At 43.9% G+C, this 12,249-nt stretch overlaps 1 protein-coding gene across 1 annotated transcript; it reads left to right on the plus strand.

Moving 5' to 3' along the window:
* Window positions 1-588: 588 nt before the first annotated feature.
* On the plus strand, window positions 589-7,554 carry CISD1 (CDGSH iron sulfur domain 1). Its single transcript, XM_083505205.1, has 3 exons — window positions 589-735; window positions 5,230-5,435; window positions 7,142-7,554. Exons 1-3 carry the CDS (start codon window positions 705-707, stop codon window positions 7,229-7,231), a joined length of 327 nt encoding a protein of 108 aa, XP_083361331.1. The 5' UTR covers window positions 589-704; the 3' UTR covers window positions 7,232-7,554.
* Window positions 7,555-12,249: the final 4,695 nt, after the last annotated feature.

The following is a 12,249-nucleotide window of genomic DNA, read 5'->3' on the forward strand; positions in this document are numbered from 1 at the left end:
AGGAAATTCCAACAGGTTTGCCTTTCAGGAGAACAACCTACGCCTGTTGGGATCATCTCTCCTCTCAACTTCTTAAAGGTTTCGAGGATCAGTGGCAGCAGGTGCCCCTCAAGACTGGTAGGTGTAGGTGAACCTGGGAACAACTCTGCAAGAGCAACACCGAGGCTAAGCAGGAGGAGGAGGAGGAGCTGGCAGGCACCGCCATCCCATGGACTGTTTGCAAGCGGGAAGGCAGGCGCTTCGGTTGGTGGGGCAGCGCCCTCTTAGGTCTCCACTGAGGGACCCTGTCCCCTTTGGCACCTGTCCCCCAAATCTTTCCCGGCTCGTTTATTCAGCTGCTTCTCGCATTTGCAGCATTTATGCTCAGGGTGGCATTGACTGTTCTTCCTCCCCCCCCCCCTTTCCTTTAATCCTCCCGACGACCCCCGGGGTCTCTAAGTCTCCAGCCGCCGGCGATCTCACCCCCGACCCCTGACCTCCCTCCACCCACCGCGGCCGCCCTTCCCGCTAGAGCCGCGCTGGGTGGTTTTGCAGCGCTTGCCCCGCCCCTTGAAGCAGAGAGGCCGCCCCCCGGCCGGCGCCATGTTAAAAGCCCTGGCGCGCAGGCGCGTCGCCGCCGGGTGTCACTTCCCTCGCCCCGCCTCGCGCGCCCTTCGCCGGAGCCTCAGAGGGTGGCCGCGCGGCGTGCGTCCGGGGCTGCAGTCATGGGGCTCGGGTCGAATTCTTCCGTGCGGGGTAAGAGCCTGCAAGGTCGCGGGATTGCAGCGGCGCCCTTGCAAGGGGGGCGGGCTATGTGGGGTTTCTCCGTGGTTCCCGAGCAATTCTTTCCTCCCTTTGACCCGCGTTGCCAGCCGAGAGAGAGAGACCTGTTACCTTAGCGCAGGGCCCTGTGTGCCATGCAGTTCTCTTTCCCCCTCGAAACAGGCGCATCTTCACGGCCGGGGAAAGAGAAAGGCTCCGGGAATGTGGCGCCTGCAACGAGGCGGGCGGGGCATAGTCTTTTTTTAATAAAGTGGCCCCAACCTGACTGTAATAGGGGGCGAGCAGTTTTGCACCTGCGACCTCTGCAGCTCCCCTGGGCTTTTTTTTTTTGCAGTGACCTTCAGCAGTTCTTTCCCCTCCAGGGCTCCGGTCGCCGCTTGGAGCGTTGCGCTGCGCAGCAAGAGCAGCAGCGATGCCCCGAGGCTGCTTCTTCCTCCTTGAGTCATCTTAGCGGGCGTTGGCCAAGCGCTCGCCTTTCTCCCCGCACCTGTTTGCTCCGCGGGAGCCCTCGGGCGCCGCGCACTTCCGACAGTCGGGCTTCCCTGCCTGACCTCTGCCTCTCCCGCTCGCTTCTGCGCCGAGAACAAAGGAACTCGTGACTGCGCTACAAATGCCAAGCATTTCTGCTGCTGGAATTGTTGTCTCAAGTCTTTAAGCTGAGGCACCGCGTTCCTAGCCGGAATTTGGCTCTTTTGGGAAGGGGGCGTGGTGAAGCTCGGCCTCTGAACTGCTCGTGGTGGACGCCCTTGAAGCTCTTGCGCGGAAACCAGCGTCTTTAACTAATACCTTTGGGGATTAGTGGGGTAGTTTAGTGCTCCTGCTGGGGGAAATGTAACTAGGTGTGGGTTTGAGAAAGGTTGCATTCAGGCTCCTGCTCCTAAGGGGAGAGGCTTCAGGGCTTCGTTTGCCTAAAAGTCGCACTTTGATTTGAGGGCTGGCTTTTTGGTCAATAGTGAGCAGAGGGCACTTGGCACATAATCAGAGACTGGCTGGGATTCTCCCCTGTTTTTACTTGTAAGATTTAGCAAACCAACATCAACTAAGGGTGCGGATTGCTAATTCATATTTTGAAGAACTATTGCCCAGCTTTGAAAAGATTCTAAAGCAGGATTCCTCAAACTCTGCCCTCCAGGTGTTTTTTTGGCCTACAACTCCCATGATCCCTAGTTAGCAGGGCCAGTGGTCAGGGATGATGGGAATTGTAGTCTCAAAACATATGGAGGGCTGAGTTTGAGGAAGCTTGTTCAGAATCTAAAGGGACCTAACTGTTCTTTGATCCTGGATAAGTAACAATCTTTCAAGTTCCAGGATCTGTAGAGCAGAACTGTCATCTTGTGATGAAAAACAGGATAAAGCAGTCAGGTGCTGTACAACCACACTAAATAAAGCACTATTGCTGTAAGAGCTGTTTTCAGTATTTGTGTTATTCCCTACTCCATGTCAACTCTCTCAATTTCAGGCCTTAGTTTCTGGGCATTCACATCTCTAAGGACACCTGATGCACGCCCAGAGTTGTAATTTTTTGTAGGTGTCTCTGTCCAGCATTTTAGGCAGGTGCCTGTCGGGATCCTGACATCACATATGTTATATAGCTCAATCCTTTTGTATATGATATTCTGTACATTCACCATAGTTCCTGATCACCCATTTTCCTTGCGCCCTACAGTGCTTTTGGTGGCAACACTCCATCCTCCACTTATGTTAGTTAAGTTAAATAGTAGGAATCAGAATACTCTTGCCATATTTATCTTGGTCTGCGTGATCTGTTCCCTACTATGGTTTATATGTGCCTATGACACAGGTGCAGCCTTGCAGGTATGTAGTTAGACCCCCTAACTTCCAACAAGTGCAGGGCATCTGAAAGTTGCAAGCTTCTTTTTGTGATGTGTTGGTCCATGCTTTCCTGTGTTCTGTCTGACATGAGCTGGTTGGATTTCATGAGTGTGTAGTTATATACTGTATAGCTTTTGTTGTATTGACATGTGTGGGTATGGAGTTTGTGAGCTGTTTGTCTTACTGAACTTGGAAATAAAACTCGGCACCAAGGACTTTCGCCTATCTACAAAAAGATTCAGCGGCAGCTGTGTTGCTCCACTATAGTTGGTTAAATTGAGAGTACAGTACAACAGTTTTATGAGGCTTGTTAGATATTGACGGTAAGAACTTTACAGTTTCACAGAACTCTAGGCAGGCAGAGATAAAGAAGAGGGAGTAAATAAAATACTTTTGGTGCAGATGGAGTTTCTGCCATGCCCTCCAATATATTGCAGTTTCCAAGATGGTTGTCCAGGAAGCCTTTTGCAGAGCTTTGTCTTATTCTCTGCTCAGCATAAAATATCTCTGGTTGTGTGATACGATTTTTCCAGACAATTTTTATAGGGAAAATTCTTCTGTAAATTAGGGTAATTTGCAAATGAGAAAATCTTCCATTTGTTTTAGTAAATTTTCTGATATCCAAGATCTAGAGAATAACCTAATTCAACATGCTTATTTTACTTTAGCAGACAAAGCTAAAAACTCCGAAACTTCCAAGTTTGGCTAGTGGCATCTATTCTTTATTATTAATGAGCTTCTGGAATGGAACATTTTCTGTAGAAAAATAACTGGATGTTCTCAAAACATTTTGGTTCTAACTGTAATCAGTCTTCTTAAAACACTGCCTTCATACTGCAATCACACATTGTAAACACAACTTTCTACCATGTCTTCGCTAACAACTTTATCTCTTCCCATCTCCCCTCATTTAATACTGAGCTTGAGAAAAATTCTGTGATTCTGCAAAAGCAGCCCATTGCTGTTTTTTGTTCTTAAGCTGGTCCTGATAAAAGTGTTATGGACTTGCATATAGGTGATAGGGACAAGTTGGTGGAGCTCAAGCTTCCTAACCTCTGGTATATTTTTTGGTCTGCCTGGAAGCTCTGCTAAAGCTTCTAGGGTAAATATTTTGGTTGTGTTCGACTGCAACCCTTGCTTTAGTGCCGGGTGGAGAACTTCCAGCTGGCAGGCTTGATTAGGACTACCAGGCACCCTCATTTGGCCTATGAGACAGTTTTGGCCAAGCTGTAGCAACTTTCTCTGTACCTGATGCTGTGCATGAGGTCAGGGCAGGTAAAAACCTGGTTTAGCTGAAAGTGTGTTTATTTGCTCTGCTGACCAGCACTTTGAAAGGAACTTCTGAAGATCCAATAATTGGCTGATTGTCAGAAGCCCCTTTCAAAGCCCTGCACAAAATAGTGTTTCGAGAAAGGGTTCTGAAGACCACCTCTGAGCAAAAAAGGTCAATGGACCTCATTGTGACATCAACTGATTGACAGATAGGGGAAGATAACAATCTGGCCTGCTGGGCTAAATTTTTTTCCTACTCCTACTTTAGTGGAACTCCTGATTCAACATAATGCCTTCTGTTGAAATAATAGTGTGGACAAAGTATAAAGTATTATTGCACAAGATTGCATCTTCAGGGTTGCTAATCCAAACACATAAATCCCAATGCGGTCAGTGGGAGTTTTAGAATTTTTAATTGGGAAATACTTGTTTGTTTGCAAAGTTAATCACCTCTGGTTAGCCTGGAAGCTAGTAACCTCTATTGTGTCAATGATTGTGATTGATGAATAGGTTGACTTCTCTTTCCTCAACAGAGTACTAGATTAATAATAAATACATGTACTGATGACCTTATTTTTACCTGCCAGATAATATTCGAATTCCTTCTCTTCCTATGAGAATCCTTTCCAGGTTATCTCTTGTCTCAGTATGTAGTTCTATGTAACTCTTTCGATCTAACTTACTTGTTTCTCATTTTGGCATTCCTTAAAGTCACATGTTAGCTACATTTTTGACCTTTTGAAAATAGTACTTACTTGGAAATGGTTGTGCTCTAAGTTGCATAGGGAGGGGGAAGAAGTCTTGAGGGTTAATCATTTCCTTGAGAAGGGAAACATGATTTCTAGTATTCTAAAGTTTATTTACCCCTTCTACTGGGTCTACACAAAAGAAATGAAGTGGTTCCTTTCCATGAGTGTCAGAACAAAAACTAAAACTACAATCGTATTTTTGAACTTGATCAAACTCACCACTTGGAATAGAATAGCATTTTAGGGGTTAAATCCAACTAGGATATACTTGGAGGTAGACCCACTGAAATCAATGGACCTATGTTAATTATGTCCATTAATTTCAATGTCTGTATTCAGAATAGGTCTAACATTAGATGTAACCCTAAGGCGCTAATCCTGTGCACACTTTGGAAGCAAAATCTTTCCGTGTTTAGTGAGTAGACATGCATAGGAAAGAGTGCTTTCAGTTTATATTCTGGCAGTTGGGAACACAGATTAAGCCCTACTAAATGCTATGAAGTGTGTATGAGGAGAAAATGAAAATTCTGTCAGACGGTAACTTCTCAGCACCAGTTTGCACAAAAGGCCTTAGTGAGTGCTCTTTAACCATTTCTCCATATTTCTGTTTCAGTTGAATGGATTGCAGCCGTTACGTTTGCTGCTGGAGCGGCAGCCATTGGCTATCTTGCTTACAAAAAATTTATCAGCAAGGACAGATGCTGTAATGGGATGGTAAATCTCCATATCCAGAAAGATAACCCAAAGGTAGTTCATGCATTTGATATGGAAGATTTGGGGGAGAAAGCTGTGTACTGCCGATGTTGGAGGTCAAAGAAGGTAAGAGAAGAAAACGGCAAATATCTTGTAACTTTTAAATTACAAATTAGCTGAACCCTCCACAGCCAAAGTACTTACCATATTTTTCGCTCTATAAGAGGCACTTTTCCCTTCCCAGAAAGTAAGGGGAAATACATGTGCGTCTTATGGAGCGAATGCAGGCGGGAGGCTCTGCTCAGTGCTCCCTTTAAAGAGCCGCGTGGAGCGTATCTTGAGGCTCTTCAGGGTTTTTCCACGAGGAGAGAGAAGGGCTGCCCTTCTCCCTCCTCAGGGAAAAGTCCCCAAGCAGGGCACACTCCGCAAGCTCTTTAAAGGGAGCACGGCTCTTGGGGAAGCCTTTGGCCGCGTGCAGCCTCTCCTGGGCAGGGGGATGAAGGCTACCCCTGCCTGGAAGAGGCTGCGCGCAGCTATCCCATAAGCCAGGACGGCAAGCGGGATTGCTGCGCAACAATCCCGCTTGCTTCTGGGATTCAGATTTTTTCTTCTTCTTGTTTTCCTCTTCCAAAAACCAGGTGTGTCTTATGGTCTGGTGCATCTTATAGAGCGAAAAATATGGTACTTTTAGTTCATCACGAAGAATCAGAAGGAATAACTGAAAGCCCAATAATCGGCTATTTCTAGAATCAAAGCAATTTTCCATACGAGGAAGGTTTCCTCCTGAGAGCATGTAACATAAGAATAAACCCCATTGAATATTGATGTTTAAGCATTCATATTTTAAAAGACAACTGAGAGGGGTAGGTTATAGTGGGAAAAGAAATATTGTAACAGGAGAATAGGTTGTTCAGTGTTCGAAGCAAAAAAGGAATTATTCTAGTGTAAATTGTAACAGTGGTTGGATAATAAAGCAGTTGATCAAATATGTTGAAATACTTTGATCCTGTCCTTGTTTTCAAGGCCAAATGCTGATACTAGTCCTCAGACAAATGTATTTTATTTATAATGGCAGGAATTGAAAATTGCACTTTTTTGACGGGCCTGTGAATGCAAGTATTTTTGCAAGCCAGGCAGAATGACCCGGCTCTCCCCCCGCCCCCCTCCCACTGTGCTGTTTTTGGGATTCTCCTGACTCTCCAGAATAGATTTTGGAGGAGGAGAGGAGAGGGTAGAAGCCCCATTGCTGGCTTCTGCTAGTGCAGTGGGTTAGTTGAATCTAGGTCTAAGTTTAGTACGGACAAGTCTTCTGTCATATCAGCACAGGAACTGTGATATCTTCTGATGGCCTACTAAATTACTAGATGGTAGCGTACCCAAATTTCTTCAGCATTGGCTGTAAACAGCATTTAACTCTTGACCATGGTTTGATTAATCATAGTTTGCTTAGCCAACCATGTGTTGGTTTCACAGTTAGGAAAATACACTGTGACTTGGTTCTCCCTGTAGTTTGGCAGGTACCTGGGAAGGAATAGTCAAACAAACCATGGTTAAGCAAGGCCATTGGATTGAGACATAATGCCAACCATAGTCTTCAAAAACAGTGATTCGTAAGCCAACTACAAATCATAGCATTACATTCTGATTTTCTTGCCAGAAAATAAATTATGGCTATCCACTGGGCTGCATTCAGATTTCAAGTCAACAACACTTAGGCGAAACAAACCATGACTTGGTATAAATCAGGCCACTCTTAGGTTTCCTTGTTGTTTGTGAATTGCTATTTGCTATATATATAAAAAAGTAAATTTAATGTATTTTTTCCTCCCTAGTTTCCATTATGCGATGGGTCTCATACAAACCATAATGATGAAACGGGAGACAATGTGGGACCTCTGATCATCAAGAGAAAAGATGCATAAATGATGAATGATCTGGACACCGCACAAACAACCATATTGCAGTGTTTTCTGCTCACTTGTAATTGGTGTAAAAATGAGGTCTTAAGTCATTTCACTGAAGATTTTTAGATGTGTGGTATACAGTATGCTGCAACTGATGTAATTCATGGTGTTTGCCTTGCTTAAACACTACAATGTATGTTAGGAATGAATACTTGTGATCTTGCTTTTGTTTTGTCTTGTAAAATGTACATTCTCATTAAGTGTATTAAAAAAAAAAGACCTTTAGAATGTACTCCGAACTATGTATGGGAAGATAATACATTAAATTATTTTCAAATAAATTGTTGTAAGCTGTCTTTATTGTTCATATCCACAAGCAATATAACAATGAAACGACTCTTTTTAGTTGTTTTTTTTTTACCAAGTGGTATATTTCTCCACCTACTTCAAACATGGTGCGCTAGGAATAAGGCTTCAAAATGTAATGAAAGCATTAAAAAAATAATAATGACTGAATTTATTTTAAGGAAGTATTTTTGACCTGCTGATAGTTGGTATAATTACTTATGAATGCTTCTGCGTAAGACATAAATAATATGAGAGCATTTTTTTCCATGCAAAATTATATCATCTTAAAGCATAATCCTATACACATATACTCAGAAGTTCATTGATTAATTGCATCTTATTTCCCAGTAGGTGGGTATATCATTGGATCCATAATTCAGGGTAATCCTACAGTGGTAGTGGTGTGAAGTTGCATGGCAGAAGAACTAGCATTTCAAAGCCCTGCTGCTTGCTTTTACAGCAGAAGGTGAAAGAGGTATTTTTCCTGTGCCCCCCAGGTTGTTTTTCAACAGGAAGGGAAATTACACTGGCTCCAGGGCTGGCATAGATTTTGCCCCTTTTCAGGGGTGTGTTGGGGAAATGAAGTGGCTTTTCATTCTGCCCCGGCACACTTGATTTTTGACCTCTTTGCCAACAAAAAATATTTCCTCTGCCACACTGCAGAAGCCTCCACTTAGAGAGCATATAACGCCAATCCTGGCCCGACTGCACTGACTGCCAATTTCTGGGCCCAATTCAAAATGCTGGTTTTGACCTATAAAGCCCTAAATGGCCCAGGAACGCAATAACCCAAGAACGGCCTCTCCCCATATGAACTGACCCCACAATCATCATCTGAGACCCTTCTTCATGTTTCACCTACATAAGATGTCTGGAGGGTGGCAACAAGAGAATGGGTTTTATCTGTTGTGGCTCCCCACTTGTGGAATGCTCTCCCCAGGGAGGCTAATGGGGCATTTTCATTCTATATGAAAAACATTCCTCTTTAGCCAGGTCTTTGGCTAATTAAACAATCTATGGCCTTTGAAATATGTGTGTGTGTGTGTGGCAGGGGAATTGTTTTTGGTTGTTGCTATGGTATGCATTTTTGTGTTTTTATATTGCAAACCGCCCTGTGATCCTCTGATAAAGGGCAATATAGAAATTTAATAAAAACGAATTAACTGATAACTGTACCCCTAGGCAGAGGTCAATTAAATGTACTACACAAGAATGACGATGATGTACTGCTGTATTACAAAAAGCAGGTTGAGTAAAACAAGGTCGCTTGCAGGATTTTTACATTTAAGTCTAGAAAAGTTGCAGACCATTCCAGGCAAGAGAATTCTATTTGCACAAGGTGGCATTATTTGGTATGCAGTTTTTAAAGTTATCCGCATTGAGAAGGTGGCTAGCCAGCCTAATGGGAAACACCCACTTCACATTTCCCTAACAGTTGCTCTAGGGCTCGAGCCAGATTCCTTGGACTCTGAACTATTGCTCTCAGTCCTCCCTGTGACTATTAGGTTTCAACAGCAAGAAAGCTTCACTCCCAACATAAAGCAGACCATTAACAAAAAGTATTCTGTTTAGTAAAAAATAAATAAATTCTGGGATTGAGCTCTTGTTTTGCCCTGACTCTAACCCTTTATTTAATTGTGGGCCCCTCTATGCTCTGGAGGAAATAGTAAAGGCATTAAAAAAAAAATTTAGAGTGCATAAGAGGAAGGCATTAAACACTGAGAACTCTGAGTACCACAGATAGTGTGCGTCAGTATGAGACTGCTGAGTCTACAGCACAATTTGTTCACTGCTATTGGGCAGATACTACATGTAGCCTTTTCTTGCCAGTGTGTGACTCCTTTAACAACCTTGAGTTAAATTTATGAAGCTGAATAATTAAATCACTTCTAGTACTGCAAACCTTGTGAATAAATGGCTGCAGGCAGTCATTACTATTTGGCAGCAGCCAGGGTTTCAGCATTGTAGCAACTTATGTTTGTGATAGTCCTTGTTGTCTGTTAGGAATGCTGCAGCTTCTACGGTATTTCAGATATTTTACATGCAGAAGCATTTGTCTCCTGTCTTTTTGTTATGTAGCATCCTGGGGCGCTTACAGAAAATTTTAAAAAAGATATTGAAACTGTTATTATACAAATTCAATCAAATAAAAAAGTTGAGAGAGAATCAAGAAAAGAGCAAAAAGTAAAAATTGGTTTACCTAACAAAACAATTGCCTAAACAAGGCTTGGGGCACAATTCTAAGGCTAGATCTACCAGGATGAGTGGAGTTAGGATCCTGCTGATCAGCTTAACTCCCTTAACCTGGCTCAGCCAGACATAGGCTAGCATAACTCCTCCATCCTGGCTCAGCAGACCCTATTGGATCTTAAAAGATAAAGGTAAAGGGACCCCTGACCATTAGGTCCAGTCGTGACCAACTCTGGGGTTGCGGCAGGAGCAGGGTGCTCACCCCGCCGCGGGGATTCAAACCGCCAACCTTCTGATCGGCAAGCCCTAGGTTCTGTGGTTTAACCCACAGCACCACCCGCGTCCCTTCTATTGGATCTTAAGCCCATGTAAAATCTGAAAAACGAGTGTGGCGGGGGCAGGACAGAAGGGAGTGAAACCTAGGCTGAATCCTTATCACATGCATGTTGGTTATGTGACCTAGGAACCTGGAGTAAATTAAGGCAACGAAAAAAGTAGTGTAACTTAATTTAAAGGCTCGTTTTCCCTCTTCCAGGTTAGAGCAGTTCAGCCTGGTCCTGAATGGCTGAATGGCTGACTTAGTTTATGTTGGTTCAATTTATACCAGCTTCTTGTGTTTTAAGATTGCTCTCAGTGGTGAAAAGATGGTAAGGTGGAGTCCAGGCAGGGAGTTCCACAGCTTGGGTGCTGTTAAAGGGAAGGGCAGTATTCCTGTCAAATACACCTCCTTGATAGGACAGGTTCTTTATGTATTTTGGTCCCAAGCCATTTATGGTTTTAAACAATATGTAGCATGTTGACTTACGCAAATAAAATAATCGGTAGTCATTGCAACTGGAGCAACAAAGTTATTGACATTAACCCTATAAAGATCCTGCTGGGCAAGCCTCCCACAAAACAGGAAATTGTTGATTAGGAAAATATGAAGATTTTAATCTGTTCCAGTTGACAGACAAGGTTTTTTTTGGGGAGTGGTTCCTTCTTAAACTGAGAGGAGATAATGCCCTTTTCTCTTCCTGTCTTCTGCTCGGGGTGTCCTGTTCAGTTTCCTAGCTACAAAGTCTCTGAATTTTATAGTGTCAGACTTGAGAACTGAATTCTTTATTAGGAAATGGAGATATATTACACTTATGGAGCAAAAGCTGGTAGAAGCAACTACCCATACTTCAATTGCCATATCTTAAATGCATACTTGTGGCATAGTTTCACATGTCATTCAAACTGATTTTACTTGCCATATTTCTGTCCCTGTTCCTCCAAGGACCTAAGTGAAACACACAGTTCCCCCTCCCCTTTATCAGATCAACAACTCTGTGAAGGAGATTAGATGGAGATGAAGTGATTGGCCCAAGGTTATCTAGTGAGTTTCAAAGCTGAGTGGGGATTTTAGTTCAACACTCTTAACAGTTCTCTCAGAGTGTCCTTTGGTCTGTTGTGTGAACCTTTCCTCCATCTAGCCATCCCACCTGCAGAATCCCTGCTCTCTTGCAATATCACGGTGCTTAATGGGTCAAGTAGGAAATGGTGAATTCAGGACTGTGACTTGGATGCTCTGCGTTACTAAACATATTTACTCAAAGTAAGTCCAATGGGGCATTTACAGCTTAGTAAGTGTGCTTACAGGGACGCGGGTGGCGCTGTGGGTTAAACCACAGAGCCTAGGACTTGCCAATCAGAAGGTCGGTGGTTCTAATCCACGCAACAGGGTGAGCTCCCGTTGCTCGGTCCCTGCTCCTGCCAACCTAGCAGTTTGAAAGCATGTCAAAGTGCAAGTAGATAAATAGGTACCGCTCCGGCGGGAAGGTAAACGGTGTCTCCATGTGCTGCTCTGGTTCACCAGAAGTAGCTTAGTCATGCTGGCCACATGACCCGGAAGCTGTACGCCGGCTTCCTTGGCCAATGAAGCGAGATGAGTGTTGCAGCCCCAGAGTCAGTCACGACTGGACCTAATGATCAGGGGCCCCTTTACCTTTACCTTTAAGCGTGCTTACCAGAAATGTATCCTCTAGCTATCTAGCAGAAGTCTAAAGGCTAAAAAAAGGCTACCAGTGTGAGGAGAGCAACTTTGCTCACAGTGAGACTTCACTCATGGCCTTCACTTTGAGCCTTATTTAAAATTTATTTATTTTAAAACTGAGCTTTGTCATACCAGGGGTGGGGAACCTTTGATCCTCGATGTTGCTGAACTTCAATTTCCATTATATCTAACAATTGACCATGATAGGCTTGGGCTGATGAGAGCGGAATTGGAGTCCACTGGAGGCAGAGTTTAGTTTGTAGCAGAACTTGTGGTTTATTACTAGAGCTCAGTCCCGTAAAAATAATATGTACTGGGACCTCTCTTCCGCAGAGCACATACAGAGTGCTTTCTCCCTCTCACCACTCCCTAGACAACAGTAGGACTGGCCCACTCATGGGGTGCATGCCCTCCAACATTTCTCCGATGAAAACATGGACATCTTAAGGAAAAGTGGGACATTCTGGGATCAAATCAGAAA

The sequence above is a fragment of the Podarcis liolepis genome (genome assembly GCF_965112155.1).
Source record: "Podarcis liolepis genome assembly, chromosome: 5".
In the NCBI taxonomy this organism is placed as follows: domain Eukaryota; kingdom Metazoa; phylum Chordata; class Lepidosauria; order Squamata; family Lacertidae; genus Podarcis; species Podarcis liolepis.